The 14449-nt window shown below is 43.3% G+C and overlaps 1 protein-coding gene across 9 annotated transcripts in view; it reads left to right on the top strand.

Moving 5' to 3' along the window:
* Positions 1 to 12274, top strand: part of RAB3IL1 (RAB3A interacting protein like 1) — a 147664-nt gene extending 135390 nt beyond the window's left edge. For all 9 annotated transcript variants that reach the window (XM_077287966.1, XM_077287964.1, XM_077287962.1 and 6 more), the window contains one exon: positions 5778 to 12274. In XM_077287966.1, the coding sequence (XP_077144081.1) occupies positions 5778 to 5860 (83 nt within the window). In that variant the 3' untranslated portion in view covers positions 5861 to 12274. The remainder of the gene's footprint in view (positions 1 to 5777) is intronic.
* Positions 12275 to 14449: the final 2175 nt, after the last annotated feature.

The following is a 14449-nucleotide window of genomic DNA, read 5'->3' as shown; positions in this document are numbered from 1 at the left end:
TGGCAGGTGTGTCCAAATAAAGGCAAGACTACGTAAGAAGGCTGTTCCACATTATTAAGCAGCCTACATTTTTTGCCAAAATGGGAAAGAAAAAGGATGTGTCGGCTGCTGAGAAGCAACAAATTGTGGAGTATTATATAGAGTATATATAGAGTATAGGTCAAGGCATGACTACAATCAACATTGCCAAGACACTTCATCGTGATCATCGCACAATCAAGAAGTATGTAGCTGATTCCCAGCACACACGTGTGCGTGCTGATAAGGAAAAATTGAGGACTCTTTCCAACAGGCAATTGCGTAAGGTTAAAAGAGCAGCTGCAAAAATGCCTTGTCATAGCAGCAGACAAGTTTTTGAAGCTGCTGGTGCCTCCAACGTCCCCAGAACAACAAGATGCAGGGTCCTTCAGAGGTGCGTAAGCCATCCTGTCAACCACCTCTATCCACTGCACACAAGCAGAAACGGCTCCAGTGGGCCAAACGATACATGAAGACTGACTTCCAAACTGTTTTGTTCCAAGATGAGTGCCGTGCAACGCTCGATGGTCCAGATGGATGGAGTGGAGGATGGCTGGTTGATGGACACCCCATGAAAACACGGCTAAGGCGCCAACAAGGAGGAGGTGGAGTAATGTTTTGGGCTGGAATCATGGGGAGAGAGATTGTCGGCCCCTTTATGATCCCTGAAGGGGTAAAGATGAACTCCATAATCTATGTGGAGTTTCTAAAACAACACTTCCTGCCATGGTCCAAGAGGAAGAACCGTGCTTTCCGCAGCAAGATCATTTTCATGCATGATAATGCACCGTCTCATGCTGCAAAAAACACATCTGCATCTCTGGCTGCTATGGGCATAAAAGAGGACAAACTTATGGTATGGCCACCATCTTCCCCTGACCTCAACCCCATTGAGAACCTCTGGAGCATCATCAAAAGGAGTGTCTATGATGACGGGAGGCAGTTCACATCTAAGCAACAGCTCTGGGAGGGTATTCTGTCCACATGCAAAACAATTGAAGCAGAAACCATCCAAAAACTGACAAATTCAATGGACGAGAGAGTTCAGAAGCTTCTTTCGAACAAGGGGTCCTACGTGCAAATCAGTAGCGTAGCTAGCAGGGGGGCAGAGGGTGTGGTCGCCCCGGGCCCACTGCTCGCAGGGGCCCACCTGGAGCTACTGCCAATGCTAACTATATCGGCGTGCACAGCACGCCGATATAGGTAAAGCTCCACTGTAGTGCAGAGAGACATGATCTCCCTGCAGTACAGCTGTCTGTGTTTCTGTTCTATAGACCGGGGACGCTGAATGCCGGCCCGGAACTGTACCTCTGCTGCAGGGGTCAAACTGCAGACACGCCCACATTGCACGCTGTGTCTGCAGGGCACCAGCTTCTTCCTGCTGAGAGGAGCAGGAGAAAGGACAGACTGTGGAGCTGTAAGTAGGAGCTCAGGCTGCTGCCTGCATCCGGGGGCTCGGAGGTGTCTGTGCAGTGAGGAGGTGCCAGGAAGCTGATCACCTCCTGACAAGTCCTGGATGATTTCTTATCTTGTGTTTGGGGTCTTAAATCGCTGGAGCATCACCATATGTGTTAAAGACTTCAATGCAGCTGCCATAAATCTTTGTGCCCCAGATAGAGGGACTGACATGAGTAGTCAATATCATTCCCTGCACTCACTGACAGACGTGACCCCTGCTGCAGCACCGCAGAGATTACAATATGTCCCTTTCCCTATATATATATATATATATATATATATATATATATATATATATATATATATATATATATATATATTATATTATATACACATACATACTGTATATAGATAACTGTAAAGATGTATAGTTGCAAAAAAATGAAAACAGAACACCATTGACAAAATGAAAAAAAAAAAAGTGTTTTAATAGCCTATTGGGGCTCAGCGACATTTTGGTTCTTTTTCCAGGAGAACCAAAACACTATTTTTTCATTTTGTCTAAATTGTGTGCTGCCTTCATTTTTTTGCTACTATATTGAGGATAAGTAAATGCCTGGAAGGTTTGGCAGCCGTATAATACACAGTTTGCTAGTGCTGCTTTCACATCTCTTTGCTGTATGTATATATTATATATACATGTACAGAATGTACACATCATGTGACGTAGTCCTGTAGTTGGGGACAGGCTCCTATAATCTCATATTGTAAATCCAGGGTGGCGAGCATGAAAACCCAATTATTTTTATTAAAATAAATCCAATAAAGTTGAGGATGAATATATATATATATATATATATATATATATATATATATATATATATATATATATATTAAAGAGCCAAATAGAAGAAAATACGAACAGCCAGTAGGTGCGTATAAATATTCACATATAGGTGTAGACCCCCGAACTTATATTCAGTCTGGACAACAAGACACCCAAAGGCAGAAAAAGGAAAAAAGAGATGTACCAGGGGTGCACTTTCTTCTTTACATGAGTAACATTCTACCTCCCCCTCTTCAAATTCCCTCATTTCCGTTTCCCTCTTTGGGTTCTTGTCCAGACAAGGTTACCTGGATACATTCAGGGAGCTGTACCCATATCCTGGACTCTGAATGCACCTACTGTCTGTTTCTATTTTCTTCTATTTATCTCTTTGTCATATATATCAGGCCTGTGCAAGTTGTGGCACACAGACAGACCAGAATCAAAGGCGTGGGAGCTACTGCGGGGTCCATTACACAGTGTGAGAGCTAATACAGGGGCCAGTATACAACGTGATAGCTATTGCAGGGGCAATTATACAGTGTTAGAACTAATTCAGGGACCGTTATACAGCGAATGAGCAAATGTGGGGGTCACTATACAGTATGGGGGCTAATGCGGGGGCCAGTATACTGAATGATAGCTATGGCGGGGGCCATTATACAGTACAGTTTAAAGGCTACTGTGGGGGTCGTCATCAAAGTATCGGGGCCTATATAAAGTGAGGGAGTTACTGTGGGGGCTGTCATAAACTGGGGTCTATATACAGTGTGGGAGCTACTGTGAGGGCACAAAAGAGACATTCTACTATGTATAGGGCACAGTGGTAGCATTAGTATGAGGCAGAAAGAGGATCTCAGCGCTTGTATCACACAGCAGGTGCAGTAATAGGGTCACATACGGCAGCAGTGGCTCAGTATTGGGGTATCAGGGGCAGTAATAGGGACACATACGGCAACAGCGGCTCAGTATTGGGGTATCAGGGGCAGTAATAGGGACACATACGGCAGCAGTGGCTCAGTATTGGGGTATCAGGGGCAGTAATAGGGACACATACAGCAGCAGCGGCTCAGTATTGGGGTATCAGGGGCAGTAATAGGGACACATACGGCAACAGCGGCTCAGTATTGGGGTATCAGGAGCAGTAATAGGGACACATACGGCAGCAGTGGCTCAGTATTGGGGTATCAGGTGCAGTAATAGGGACACATACGGCAGCAGTGGCTCAGTATTGGGGTATCAGGTGCAGTAATAGGGACACATACGGCAGCAGCAGCTCAGTATTGGGGTATCAGGGGCAGTAATAGGGACACATACGGCAGCAGCGGCTCAGTATTGGGGTATCAGGTGTAGTAATAGGGACACATACGGCAGCAGTGGCTCAGTATTGGGGTATCAGGTGCAGTAATAGGGACACATACGGCAGCAGTGGCTCAGTATTGGGGTATCAGGTGCAGTAATAGGGACACATACGGCAGCAGTGGCTCAGTATTGGGGTATCAGGTGCAGTAATAGGGACACATACGGCAGCAGCAGCTCAGTATTGGGGTATCAGGGGCAGTAATAGGGACACATATGGCAGCAGCGGCTCAGTATTGGGGTATCAGGTGTAGTAATAGGGACACATACGGCAGCAGAGGCTCAGTATTGGGGTATCAGGTGCAGTAATAGGGACACATACGGCAGCAGCAGCTCAGTATTGGGGTATCAGGGGCAGTAATAGGGACACATATGGCAGCAGCGGCTCAGTATTGGGGTATCAGGTGTAGTAATAGGGACACATACGGCAGCAGAGGCTCAGTATTGGGGTATCAGGTGCAGTAATAAGGACACATACGGCAGAGGCTCAGTATTGGGGTATCAGGGGCAGTAATAGGGACACATACGGCAGCAGCGGCTCAGTATTGGGGTGACAGCACGTTGAGGCATTTGTACATGTTGGGAATAGATGGAGATGGTGCTGGAAATGTTAGTCAGATGTGTCTGTTGTAATCTGTGCATACAAGTACTGGCTGGAGAAGTTGTCATGTCGGTCTGAGTAAGATGTCAAAAGTGAACGACTATCAAAAAACTTAACCTGTAAGTTATTATGTGTAACTCTATTGTAAACTCTTGTATATTCTGCAGCACTGGTATCTACCAGTATATGGTCACCATGTGGTGGTAATATCAGTCTTGGCCATTGTATAGAGATTTTTGTCAGTTATAGCTCTGTCATCTGCTGATATTCCCCAATACCCACGACTAGAGTGCACCACCTGAGTTGTAATCAGGGTTACCTGTTAGGGGCCCACTCAGATTTTTCGCCCCCCCTGAGCTGAACCCTTAGCTACGCCTCTGGTGCAAATGTAACAGCACCTAGAATAAAGTTTTCACTTGAAAACTGTTTGATTTCATTTTGTAATAAGCTGATAATGCTTATAACTTCACAATTGAACATTTTTTTGTTCAAAATTAAAAAAAAAGGTTGAAAACTCTGCTGTGCATAATAATTTGGAACATGCATTTTGAGTGTTTATTTTTTTTTTAGAAAGGATACTGTTTTCATAGGCAGTTTGTTCCAAAACATTGCAATTATACTAGAATAGTAGATGACTGGAAAATAACAATGACTGCAATTCAGATAGGTAATTTAGAGAAAATATGAGGAAATATTATTTGCATAATAATTTGGAACACAGTGTATGTAAACCATGTCTCATATCCTGTCGGGTTTGGGAAGGAGAAATGAAAAGCCCACAATTGAATTACCAGCTTTTCACATATATCGCGCTGAATTAAATATAAATACAGAATATATATATATGTGTCTCAATGACATATATATATATATATATATATATATATATATATATATATATATATATATATATATATATATACTGTATATATGTTTTAACGAACATTTGAGCACATAAATCCATTAGATGTCGGTTTTGCAAGCCTGCGAGAAAATATCGCAGTACGGATGCCATACGGATTACATATGGAGGATGCCATGCGCAAAAAACGCTGACACACCCTGCCTACGGATGACATACGGATCACTATTTTGGGGACTTTTCTGCGTATTACGGCCGTAAAAAACGGACCGTATTTACATACGCTGAGTGTGAGGCCGGCCTTACACTGTGGATTTTCTGCCTGCAAATACATGCTGAAATCCCAAACCAAACATGCAACATGTGAACGTACCCTAAGGCTAAATTCACATGTTACATATTTGTTCCAGATTTTGTTGCGGAAAATTCAACAACCTTCTCATTCATCTGCAGCAATTCTGTTCAGATGGATGGAACTGATTTCCTCCAACATAATCTGCAGTTTCCTTGGAAGATCCAGCGATTGTGCAGGAAAATAGTGGAGAGGCGGCAGAAGCACAGGACTGTTGCGGTTTCCAGCTGCAGCGTGACTGCTGTGTGTGAACAGGACCTTACTATTATGCATAATGACATTTCTCCTTTCTGATGTCTGTTCGCTGTGTTGGTTCATTATATAAAATAGATTGTAAAGCTCCTTTTCTCCACTTGTGCAGCGGAGCTGATATTCTGGGAAATCATGAGGCTCCGACGTGAGATGTCGTCTGCAAAACTTGGGTTCTTTCCCAACGAGTCCTAATGGTGTCAACAGAACCTGGACTGCCAGAACAACACTTAAATAAAACACCAAAATGCTGCTGCGGGTCAAGTAAAATGGAGGCGTGAGTGTGTGCTTGTGAAGACACAACTTCGTCTGTGTGAACTGTTTGTTATCCCTTCCTACATGGTACAAAACCCACCTACTCTGGAGAAGAAACATGACATGCAGGTAGAATTAGTCACTTTACAGATGTCCGGAAATGACTGTAATGTGCACGAACCCACAGCAACTAATTACGTATTGGCTTCTAATTTCGGAATTTGCACAAGACAGATTACGTCTAACTTCTGATTGGTTGCTTTCAGTTGTCCACTATTACTTATCTGTTAGTAAGCGGCCCTGTGTATATCACCTGGTACTTTATAAGGCCGGTTTCACACGTCAGTGCCTCCAGTACGTGTAGTGACGGTTTTCTCACGTACCGGAGAAACACACGTAGAACCATTCAATTGAATGGGTCTATGCACATGTCAGCGGGTTTTCACAATAAGACACCCATCCATTAATAATCCTATAGTTGTTAAAGGTTTAATCAAACACCACACAGTAAGAAAAGTCTTTTAATGAAATAAAACAATAAACACAGTTTTTCCATTAGTCTGCCATTCCAAGCGAAGCCCTCGATCTCCTGTAAAAAATGTCAAAATAATAAACCAACAATATACCCATACCTGTCTGCCATACAGTCATGTCCCACGCAGTAATCCATATCTGAGGAATGTACAGTTTACAACTGGAAGCGGTGCCAATGCCACCGCTCCCGGCTTCAAACTGTTTTATTTCATTAAAATACTTTTTTCTTACTGTCTGGTGTTTGATTAACCCTTTAACAACTATAGGATTAGTAATGGATAGGTGTCTTATTGACACCTCTCCATTACTAAGCCGGCTTAATGTCACCTTACAATAGGAAGGTGACATTAACCTCTCATTACCCCACTTGCCACCACTACAGGGCAAGTGGGAAGAACCAGGCAAAGCTCCAGAAATGGCGCATCTCATAGATGTGCCTTTTCTGAGCAGCTGCGGGCTACTGTTTTTAGGCTGGGGGGGGGGGGCATATCCATGGCCCCTTACCAGCCTGAGACTAGCAGCCTGCACCTGTGAGTTTTACCGGGTTGGTTGAAAAATATAGGGGGGGCCCCACGTCGTTTTTTTCTTTCATTCATTCTGCGCTTCTTCCCCGGCGGCCGTCCGTGTGGTACTGGTGCAGCACACAGGCGGCACATGGTTGCCATACGTGTGCCACGTGTAGGACACACACGGATATCTTTGGTACCGTGTTTACTGGTACCGGAAATATCAGGACGAGTGACACCGGCCTCAGCTATATATGATATATTAAAGCATCTCCTTCAAGGTTTTACAGGAGGTTTCCCACGAACAAAGTACATTTCAATCTATTCTTACACTATTGGATGTGTTAAAAAATGTTTCTGCACTGTTTGTTTTTAAACAGGAGGGGAAATGTTTTACCTCACAGAAAGCAGCAGCTGCAATCCTGTGCTGTCCTGTCTGTATCCTCTTTTTTGCTTCCCCTCTGCTCAGGAGATGTGGTATGATCAGACCATGTCCCGGTCAGACACAGCCATTACACAGTACACAGCAGGGGCACATTTATAAGATTATCTCAGCACAGGAACATTATTTTTTTACACATCCAATTGTGGAACTTATTATTATTTAAAGATCTTTTGATTAAAATCTACTTTGTCCTTTAACTGCCCCAAGGACTTATAACAGTTGAATTGCCCAATCATCCATTTAGAGATCTGTAACAAATAACTATACCAAAAAAGTAAAATAAAAAATTGTACAAAAAGAAAAACTAATGATGCACGGTGTCAGGCATGGTGCTGGGTCTGATGGGAGTAGCATGACACACAAGGTCTTTAATTTATTGTGTTGGGCTCTGCTCCCTCAGAACCATTACTAGGCTTAACAGTGTATGGTTAGTATGGTATACAGTAAATGTCTGTTATTCTGGCATCTGATAATGTAGGAATATTCCACACTTGTTTCTTCCACTTAACTGGTGGACAAGACTGGAAATTAGGCTATATTCACACATCAGTGTGTCGTGGTCCGAATATGGACCGCAGTGTACAGACTGGCCGCTGGGTCACCTGACACAAATTCAGCAGCCACATAGGCATCTATAAGGATGGTGAGCCCGGTTCAGGAAACCCGCAGTCAGTCTATTTCGTCCATACTTTGCCCGTGACACACTGATGTGTGAATGTAGCCTGGAGCCTCGTTCGGATGGGCATATTATTGGGCTGCGTGCTGTCTGTGTTCGCCAAGGATCGTCCATAGAGAGCAAACCGACCCATTATCGCCAGTGTACATGGCCGATTTTCCACATGGACCGATGATTTACATGGAAAAATTGCAACATGCAATATTCAGAGGAGTCTGCAGCACCTAATTAGGAGGCAGCTCCTGCACTCATCCGCTTTGTGGACATGCACACAGAGCTAGTCAATGCCCACAATTTGCCACAGTGTTTGGTGTCACTGTCCGAACACGATCTTAAACTGAAAAAAACTAATTTTCATCACCACAGATTTTCAGACCCTCTTGTGCGCCACCAACGTCAGTAGAATTTTTATCCTTCACTTCTGTGTAATTTATTTATTGCAAAGACAGTTTTGAGCATTTGAGTATTTTTACTCTGGCTTTCAAAAAATTAATCTTAGGCCAATCCACTTCATACTCTGAATGAGTTTTCATTTGATGATGATGATCAAAACTTGATGCAATATGAAAACAATCATCAACGGATGCATTTGGCCACATTCACTTGGTCATAAACACCCAAGCCTGGGGTAAATTCTAGGGTCAGTTCGATCACATTTGGTAAAATAGCTGCTCTTATATATTTAAGTCCGTGTTTCTCCATTTATGGTCTATGGGTCTGCTGGAGATAGCTGAGACCAGTCTTTGGCTTTTTTTGGCAGCCCTATAGAGACTGAATGGACACCTGGTGCTCATCCCTGGTCATCGCTCCATTCAGAGAGCGCTCTGCTGAGCCCTCTTGGAATTGATGGGAAATCCAACTGATGAACGTTCATCAATCAGCAATATATCTTATATGGATAGGTGATAAATTCTAAAGAATGGGAATAAAGGGTCTTCAGGACCTTATTATTACTGATCCTATTGAAGTCCTCAAAATAGGTAATCTCATCAGTATCAGATCAAATAGAGGAGGATCTGGGAGACCCACTAGTATAATATGATGGTTTATCCTAAGGGTGGGCATGTAATATCCCGTAAAATTCCTTCATTCCAAATTTGACTTATTCAGCATTTATCTACTATGATTTTTGTTTCTTGGCCAATGACCATGAATTTTTTGGCATCACTGATTAACCATCCTCTACTTTTAAAGGGCTACCTAGACACATTTTATTAGGGGAGTAATTATAATAAGTTCTTGACAGTTGCCGAATAGCTGAACAACTCACTTTTCACATCTGGGGCCAGATTCCCTTTTGTTTGTTTTTTTCCATTTTCTTTCTTTTTTTACAGAGATGTAACAATGATCCTCAGCACACAAGCCATTCACCCTCGCTGCAGCCCGTCTATACACATCAGCTTTCTGCTATTCACTGTGACTTTCTTAAAAGAAAATATTTTTATACTAGTCTTGAAAACCCTTTTCCCAAATTCCAACCAGCACAGGAAAATAATGTAGTCTCCAACTCGTTAGTCTTAAATGTAGCATTTTATTTTTTTAATGATCTGTTTTTTAGGACTCAGTATTGTACATAATGGAGCAAGATTGTTGGACGTAATGTAAATGTAAACTATATGTTATTATGGTCACGAAATCTACCACATAGCGCAGGCTCATGTCCAGCTATTGGATTTACACTGGTGCCCCACAACCAGTGAGGTTCCCACAGAAGACACTAGAAAACAATAGCAGGTGAAAAAGGTCAATGGTTGCACGGGAACATTTTTAGGGATAAACTGAATCCGAGAGTTTTCCAGCAGGTATTATCTCCATATCTGGAAGTTCCTAGTGCTTAAAGGATTTGTCCAATGTCAAGACTATAGTGGAGCATCCGCCACTCAGGATATAGAGGAGCCCTGGTAGAGAGACACTCTTGGGTTCTACATGGTCACGTATTGCTAATCATTTGAATGATCACCATGTTCTGCAGTGGTCACCCTCATCTGATCTACCTAATGTTGTTCCTTCTATGCGCTCCCTGTTTCTGAGAATGAAGTAGAGGCACTGCTTTGACTTCAAGGACAGAACCCAACCCCTGGACCATTCTGCTGCTTAGGGCAATGCTGAAATGTTAGTAATTAGCATGTAGCAAAGGGGGCTACACTATAGTTATAGGACGTAAATGTTCTTGCCTAAAATAAATCTGCCCAGACCAAAGTCCAAGATCTCTGCTCGCTGTCAGTGAATGGAAATCACCTTTCAAAAGTATCTACACTTTTTTGCTAACTATGTAATAAGCGCTGAAACAACCAGTAGATCTGTGGGGCGCCCGGATCCCAAGACCCCCACCAATCACTTAACACATGATGTGCTGCTCAGGAATCCGGAGAGCCCCGCTCTTAAGGGCTCGTGCAGACCACCATTTTAATTGGCCGAGTGCTATCCGTGGCCTTGACTGATAACCGATGTACCGATGTTATTCTATAGGGCTGTGCACATGTCTGATATTTTTTCTTAGACCGAGTGGTCAGAGGTAAAATATTGCAGCATGCACGATTTGCCTCTCAGAATCCCATGGCACTTGCCCTTTCATGTTTACAGAAAAAAACCCGAGCATGGTATGATTTTAACGGACTGACATAATGGAGATGGTGGAAAACTTTTTTTTTCTCTCCACCTCTGAGAAAATCGGATCCCACTCCGATCTAACTCTAATAACCCTGTGGCCAAACTCTGATCAGAGCCTAGTTTGCATAATCAGGTGGAGAGAAAATGGTGGTGTGGCCGTCGCCTAATTTTGTGAACACGGGGCCGGTGCTCTGTGTAAAGTCTGTGGGCCCGTACGCAGAATGGAGCATTGCGTTATAGACTTGCTATTGAGCCCCATACCGCTGTGTGTACTCCATTATTGGAGCGCTCCCGCTTCCTGAGCAGCGCACAGCCAACAAGTGATTTGAGCGATCGGTGTGAGTGCCACCACCCGGACCCTCACTGACCGGCAGAGCATTTCCACATACTCACAATCACATAGTTAAAAAATAAAATGTAGGTGCTCTATGATAGAGGTATTAAAGGGGTTGTCCAGTGCCGTGCACTTCCCTCATGGTACTCAGCTGTGAAGCCAGGGGCGGCCATCTACTCGGGACAGGTAGCATTACATGATGCCCATTTAAATGAATCAGTGACCTTGTAATATAAGGTTTCACTGTGTTCCTTTTGCTCCCAATCTTGGGACGTTCCCTTGACAGTGGCGGGGGCACCAATTAAAGTCTGTAACCAGCCCCTCACCTACTGTGCAATATTTATTATACCGGTGTCTTCTCATATGCCGGAGGGCCCCATGGGCCCCCTCAGGCACCTCAGCCTGCGTGTGACTGATGACTGGGGTATATTTCCCTGAGCGATGTTGTACACTACACATTTTACCACTCCAAAGCAAATAGAAAAATATGTCTATGTTGCTCATAGCAACCAATCACAGAGGAGCTTTCATTTTACCAGAGCATTTTAAAAAATGAAAGCTGTGCTTTGATTGGTTGCTAAGACCGTTTGTCTTTCTGACAATTTCTATAAATGAAGCACAATGTCTTGTACTAAACACGTGACCGCTGTCTCCTGGGCCTGCTTCAGCCCTAGCGACTCACTCATCCATGGTGCTTAGAGCTTAATATATGAGCTACAGCATTGTATTAAGAGAAGCATGGGCAAACAATGGCCTTCAGCAGTGGTAGAACTACTAATCCCAGCATGCCAAGTGTGAAGGCTTATAATCAACAGCAGTTGAACAGCCATAGTTCACCCGCCTCTATGTTATGAGAACTTGCACCTCTCTGTCTACTGCGCATCCTTGTACTTGTAGTGCTATTTCTATACCACATTTTTTAGTAATCTGACATGCCAATCCGGGACTACTTGCTGGCACAAATCATAGTCTCTTCAAACTCACAAGACATTATTGTGACTGGTGTCAAAGCACAACCTGTTTATTTCACAAAGGACATATTCATATTGTAATGTCTGGAAACCGTCTATTGTTCTCTTACATGAGCATGTATTATATGTGTACAGCACAAAGAGGAGGAGAAGGGCCATGTTATGCTGCAGACCACCCTATTGGGGGCATTACTAACCAGTATTATGCAACATGGAGTGAGAGAGTACATGTGTATATTGATCTATGAAATGATATTAAATGATTTCTTTATGGCAAACCGTTTGTGTCTATTTTATTATTATTATTGTGTTATTGTTGTTATTATTATTTATTATTCAACTCCCAGTTTACATTTACAAGACTTTTCCATCATTTCCATTACTATTTCTGGGAAATGAGTGACAGGCAGCAGTTCTGTAGCTTTTCCACTAGGTGTCAGTGTAAATGCACCTTTTAACCTAAAGTTTCACGTGTGGCCATAATCAGCCAATGAAAATCCTAATATGCCTTTTTGTACTATTTCCTCTTTCTCCCCTTTGTGGTGTCTACAACATATTTTGCTACTAAATGTTGACAAGAATAATAATAAGAATATTATAATCGCCTATAGCCGATAGTTGATAGTTGTTAGCCAGCAGCAGGAGATTTATTTTTTAACTAGATTGTGGCCCGATTCTAACGCATCGGGTATTCTAGAATATGTATGCGTAGTGTATAGCACAGCCCATGTAGTATATTGCCCAGCTCATGTAGTATATTGCCCAGCCACGTAGTATATAGCACAGCCCATGTAGTATATTGCCCAGCCACGTAGTATATTGCACAGCCCGTGTAGTATATTGCCCAGCCACGTAGTATATTGCACAGCCCGTGTAGTATATTGCCCAGCCACGTAGTATATCGCACAGCCCATGTAGTATATTGCCCAGCCACGTAATACATTGCCCAGCCATGTAGTATATTGCCCAGCCATGTAGTATATTGCCCAGCCACGTAGTATATTGCCCAGCCCATGTAGTATATTGCACAGCCCACGCAGTATATAGCAATGTGGGCATCATATCCCTGTTAAAAAAAAAATAAATAAAATAAAAAATAGCTATATACTCACCTTTCGGAGCCCCTGGATCCAAGCGAAGCGGTTACCGACGCTGCTCGTGCGCTCCGGTCTGAAGAGTACATTGCGGTGTCGCGAGATGATGACGTAGCGGTCTCGCGAGATCTCAGCATGGACCGGTTACCGGAGCGTCGCGAGCGGGAAAGGCCTGTTGTCGATCCGGGGGCCGACGGACGGTGACTATATAACGATTTTTTATTTTTTTAAAAATTATTTTTAATATTAGATCGTTTTACTATTCATGCTGCATAGGCAGCATGAATAGTAAAAAGTAGGTCACACAGGGTTAATAGCAGCGGTAACGGAGTGCATTACACCGCGGCATAACGCGGTCCGCTACCGCTGCGATTAACCCTGTGTGAGGGCAGACTGGAGGGGAGTACGGAGCGGGCACTGACTGCGGGGAGGAAGGAGCGGCCATTTTTCCGCCGGACTGTGCCCGTCGCTGATTGGTCGTGGCTGTTTTGCCTTGGATTCCATGACAGACAGAGGCCGCGACCAATGAATATCCGTGACAGACAGACGGAAGTGACCCTTAGACAATTATATAGTATATTTGCACAATAAATTTGCACACAAAAAAAAATCTATTAGATATTACGAAACGTGATCAGATTAGTGGGGATCCAACACTGATCATCTGTTATTTGCTCTAGCAGCAGCTGAATATAAACCCATGGAACGGATCTGCAGCTCAGCACTCCATTCAATGTTGTGCAGCTCTCGCCAGCTGCCGCTACACGTTGCATGGGGCTGCACTATCGATCTCTATTCCATCTGTTTACGCCCAGTCACTGCTGGAGCAGATACCAGCTGATCAGGTTTCTGACCCCACCGATCTGTGTTTGATGACCTATCCTGGGAATAGGTCATCAATATTCCCTGACCAGATAACCCCTTTAATTGTTATACCATTTGTTTTAAACCAGATTTTTCTTGAAAATATTTATTTGGCTTTTTGTATCTTTTACTTGGAACTATCCAAGCAAAACATAGATTAATATTTTGCAATTTTTCCCATTTTCTTCCATATTAATTAAGTTATGGAGTTAAAATAATTAAAAATGTCATACTTATTCTGCTGCTGCAGTCTATATAGGCAGGTGGAAAACCCAACTAATTAAGGAAATTGTGGAAATTCATTGCTGGCATTTTGCTAGGGTACGCTACCCATGTCCTGTGGCCAAGGATTCATCACCCTCAGTGGCTGCCTGGGTGGCCTATAGTCAATGTCCAACTATGGGTGCCTAGGATAAGGGGAGCTGACATGAGGCAGAGGCACAGATCTTTCCTATAGGTGCTCACAGATCTGGGCACTATGATAGCAAACCCTGC

The sequence above is a fragment of the Ranitomeya variabilis genome, chromosome 2 (genome assembly GCF_051348905.1).
Source record: "Ranitomeya variabilis isolate aRanVar5 chromosome 2, aRanVar5.hap1, whole genome shotgun sequence".
NCBI lineage: Eukaryota > Metazoa > Chordata > Amphibia > Anura > Dendrobatidae > Ranitomeya > Ranitomeya variabilis.
Note: the sequence above shows the minus strand (reverse complement) of the source record. Positions and strands in the feature narration are given on the sequence as shown.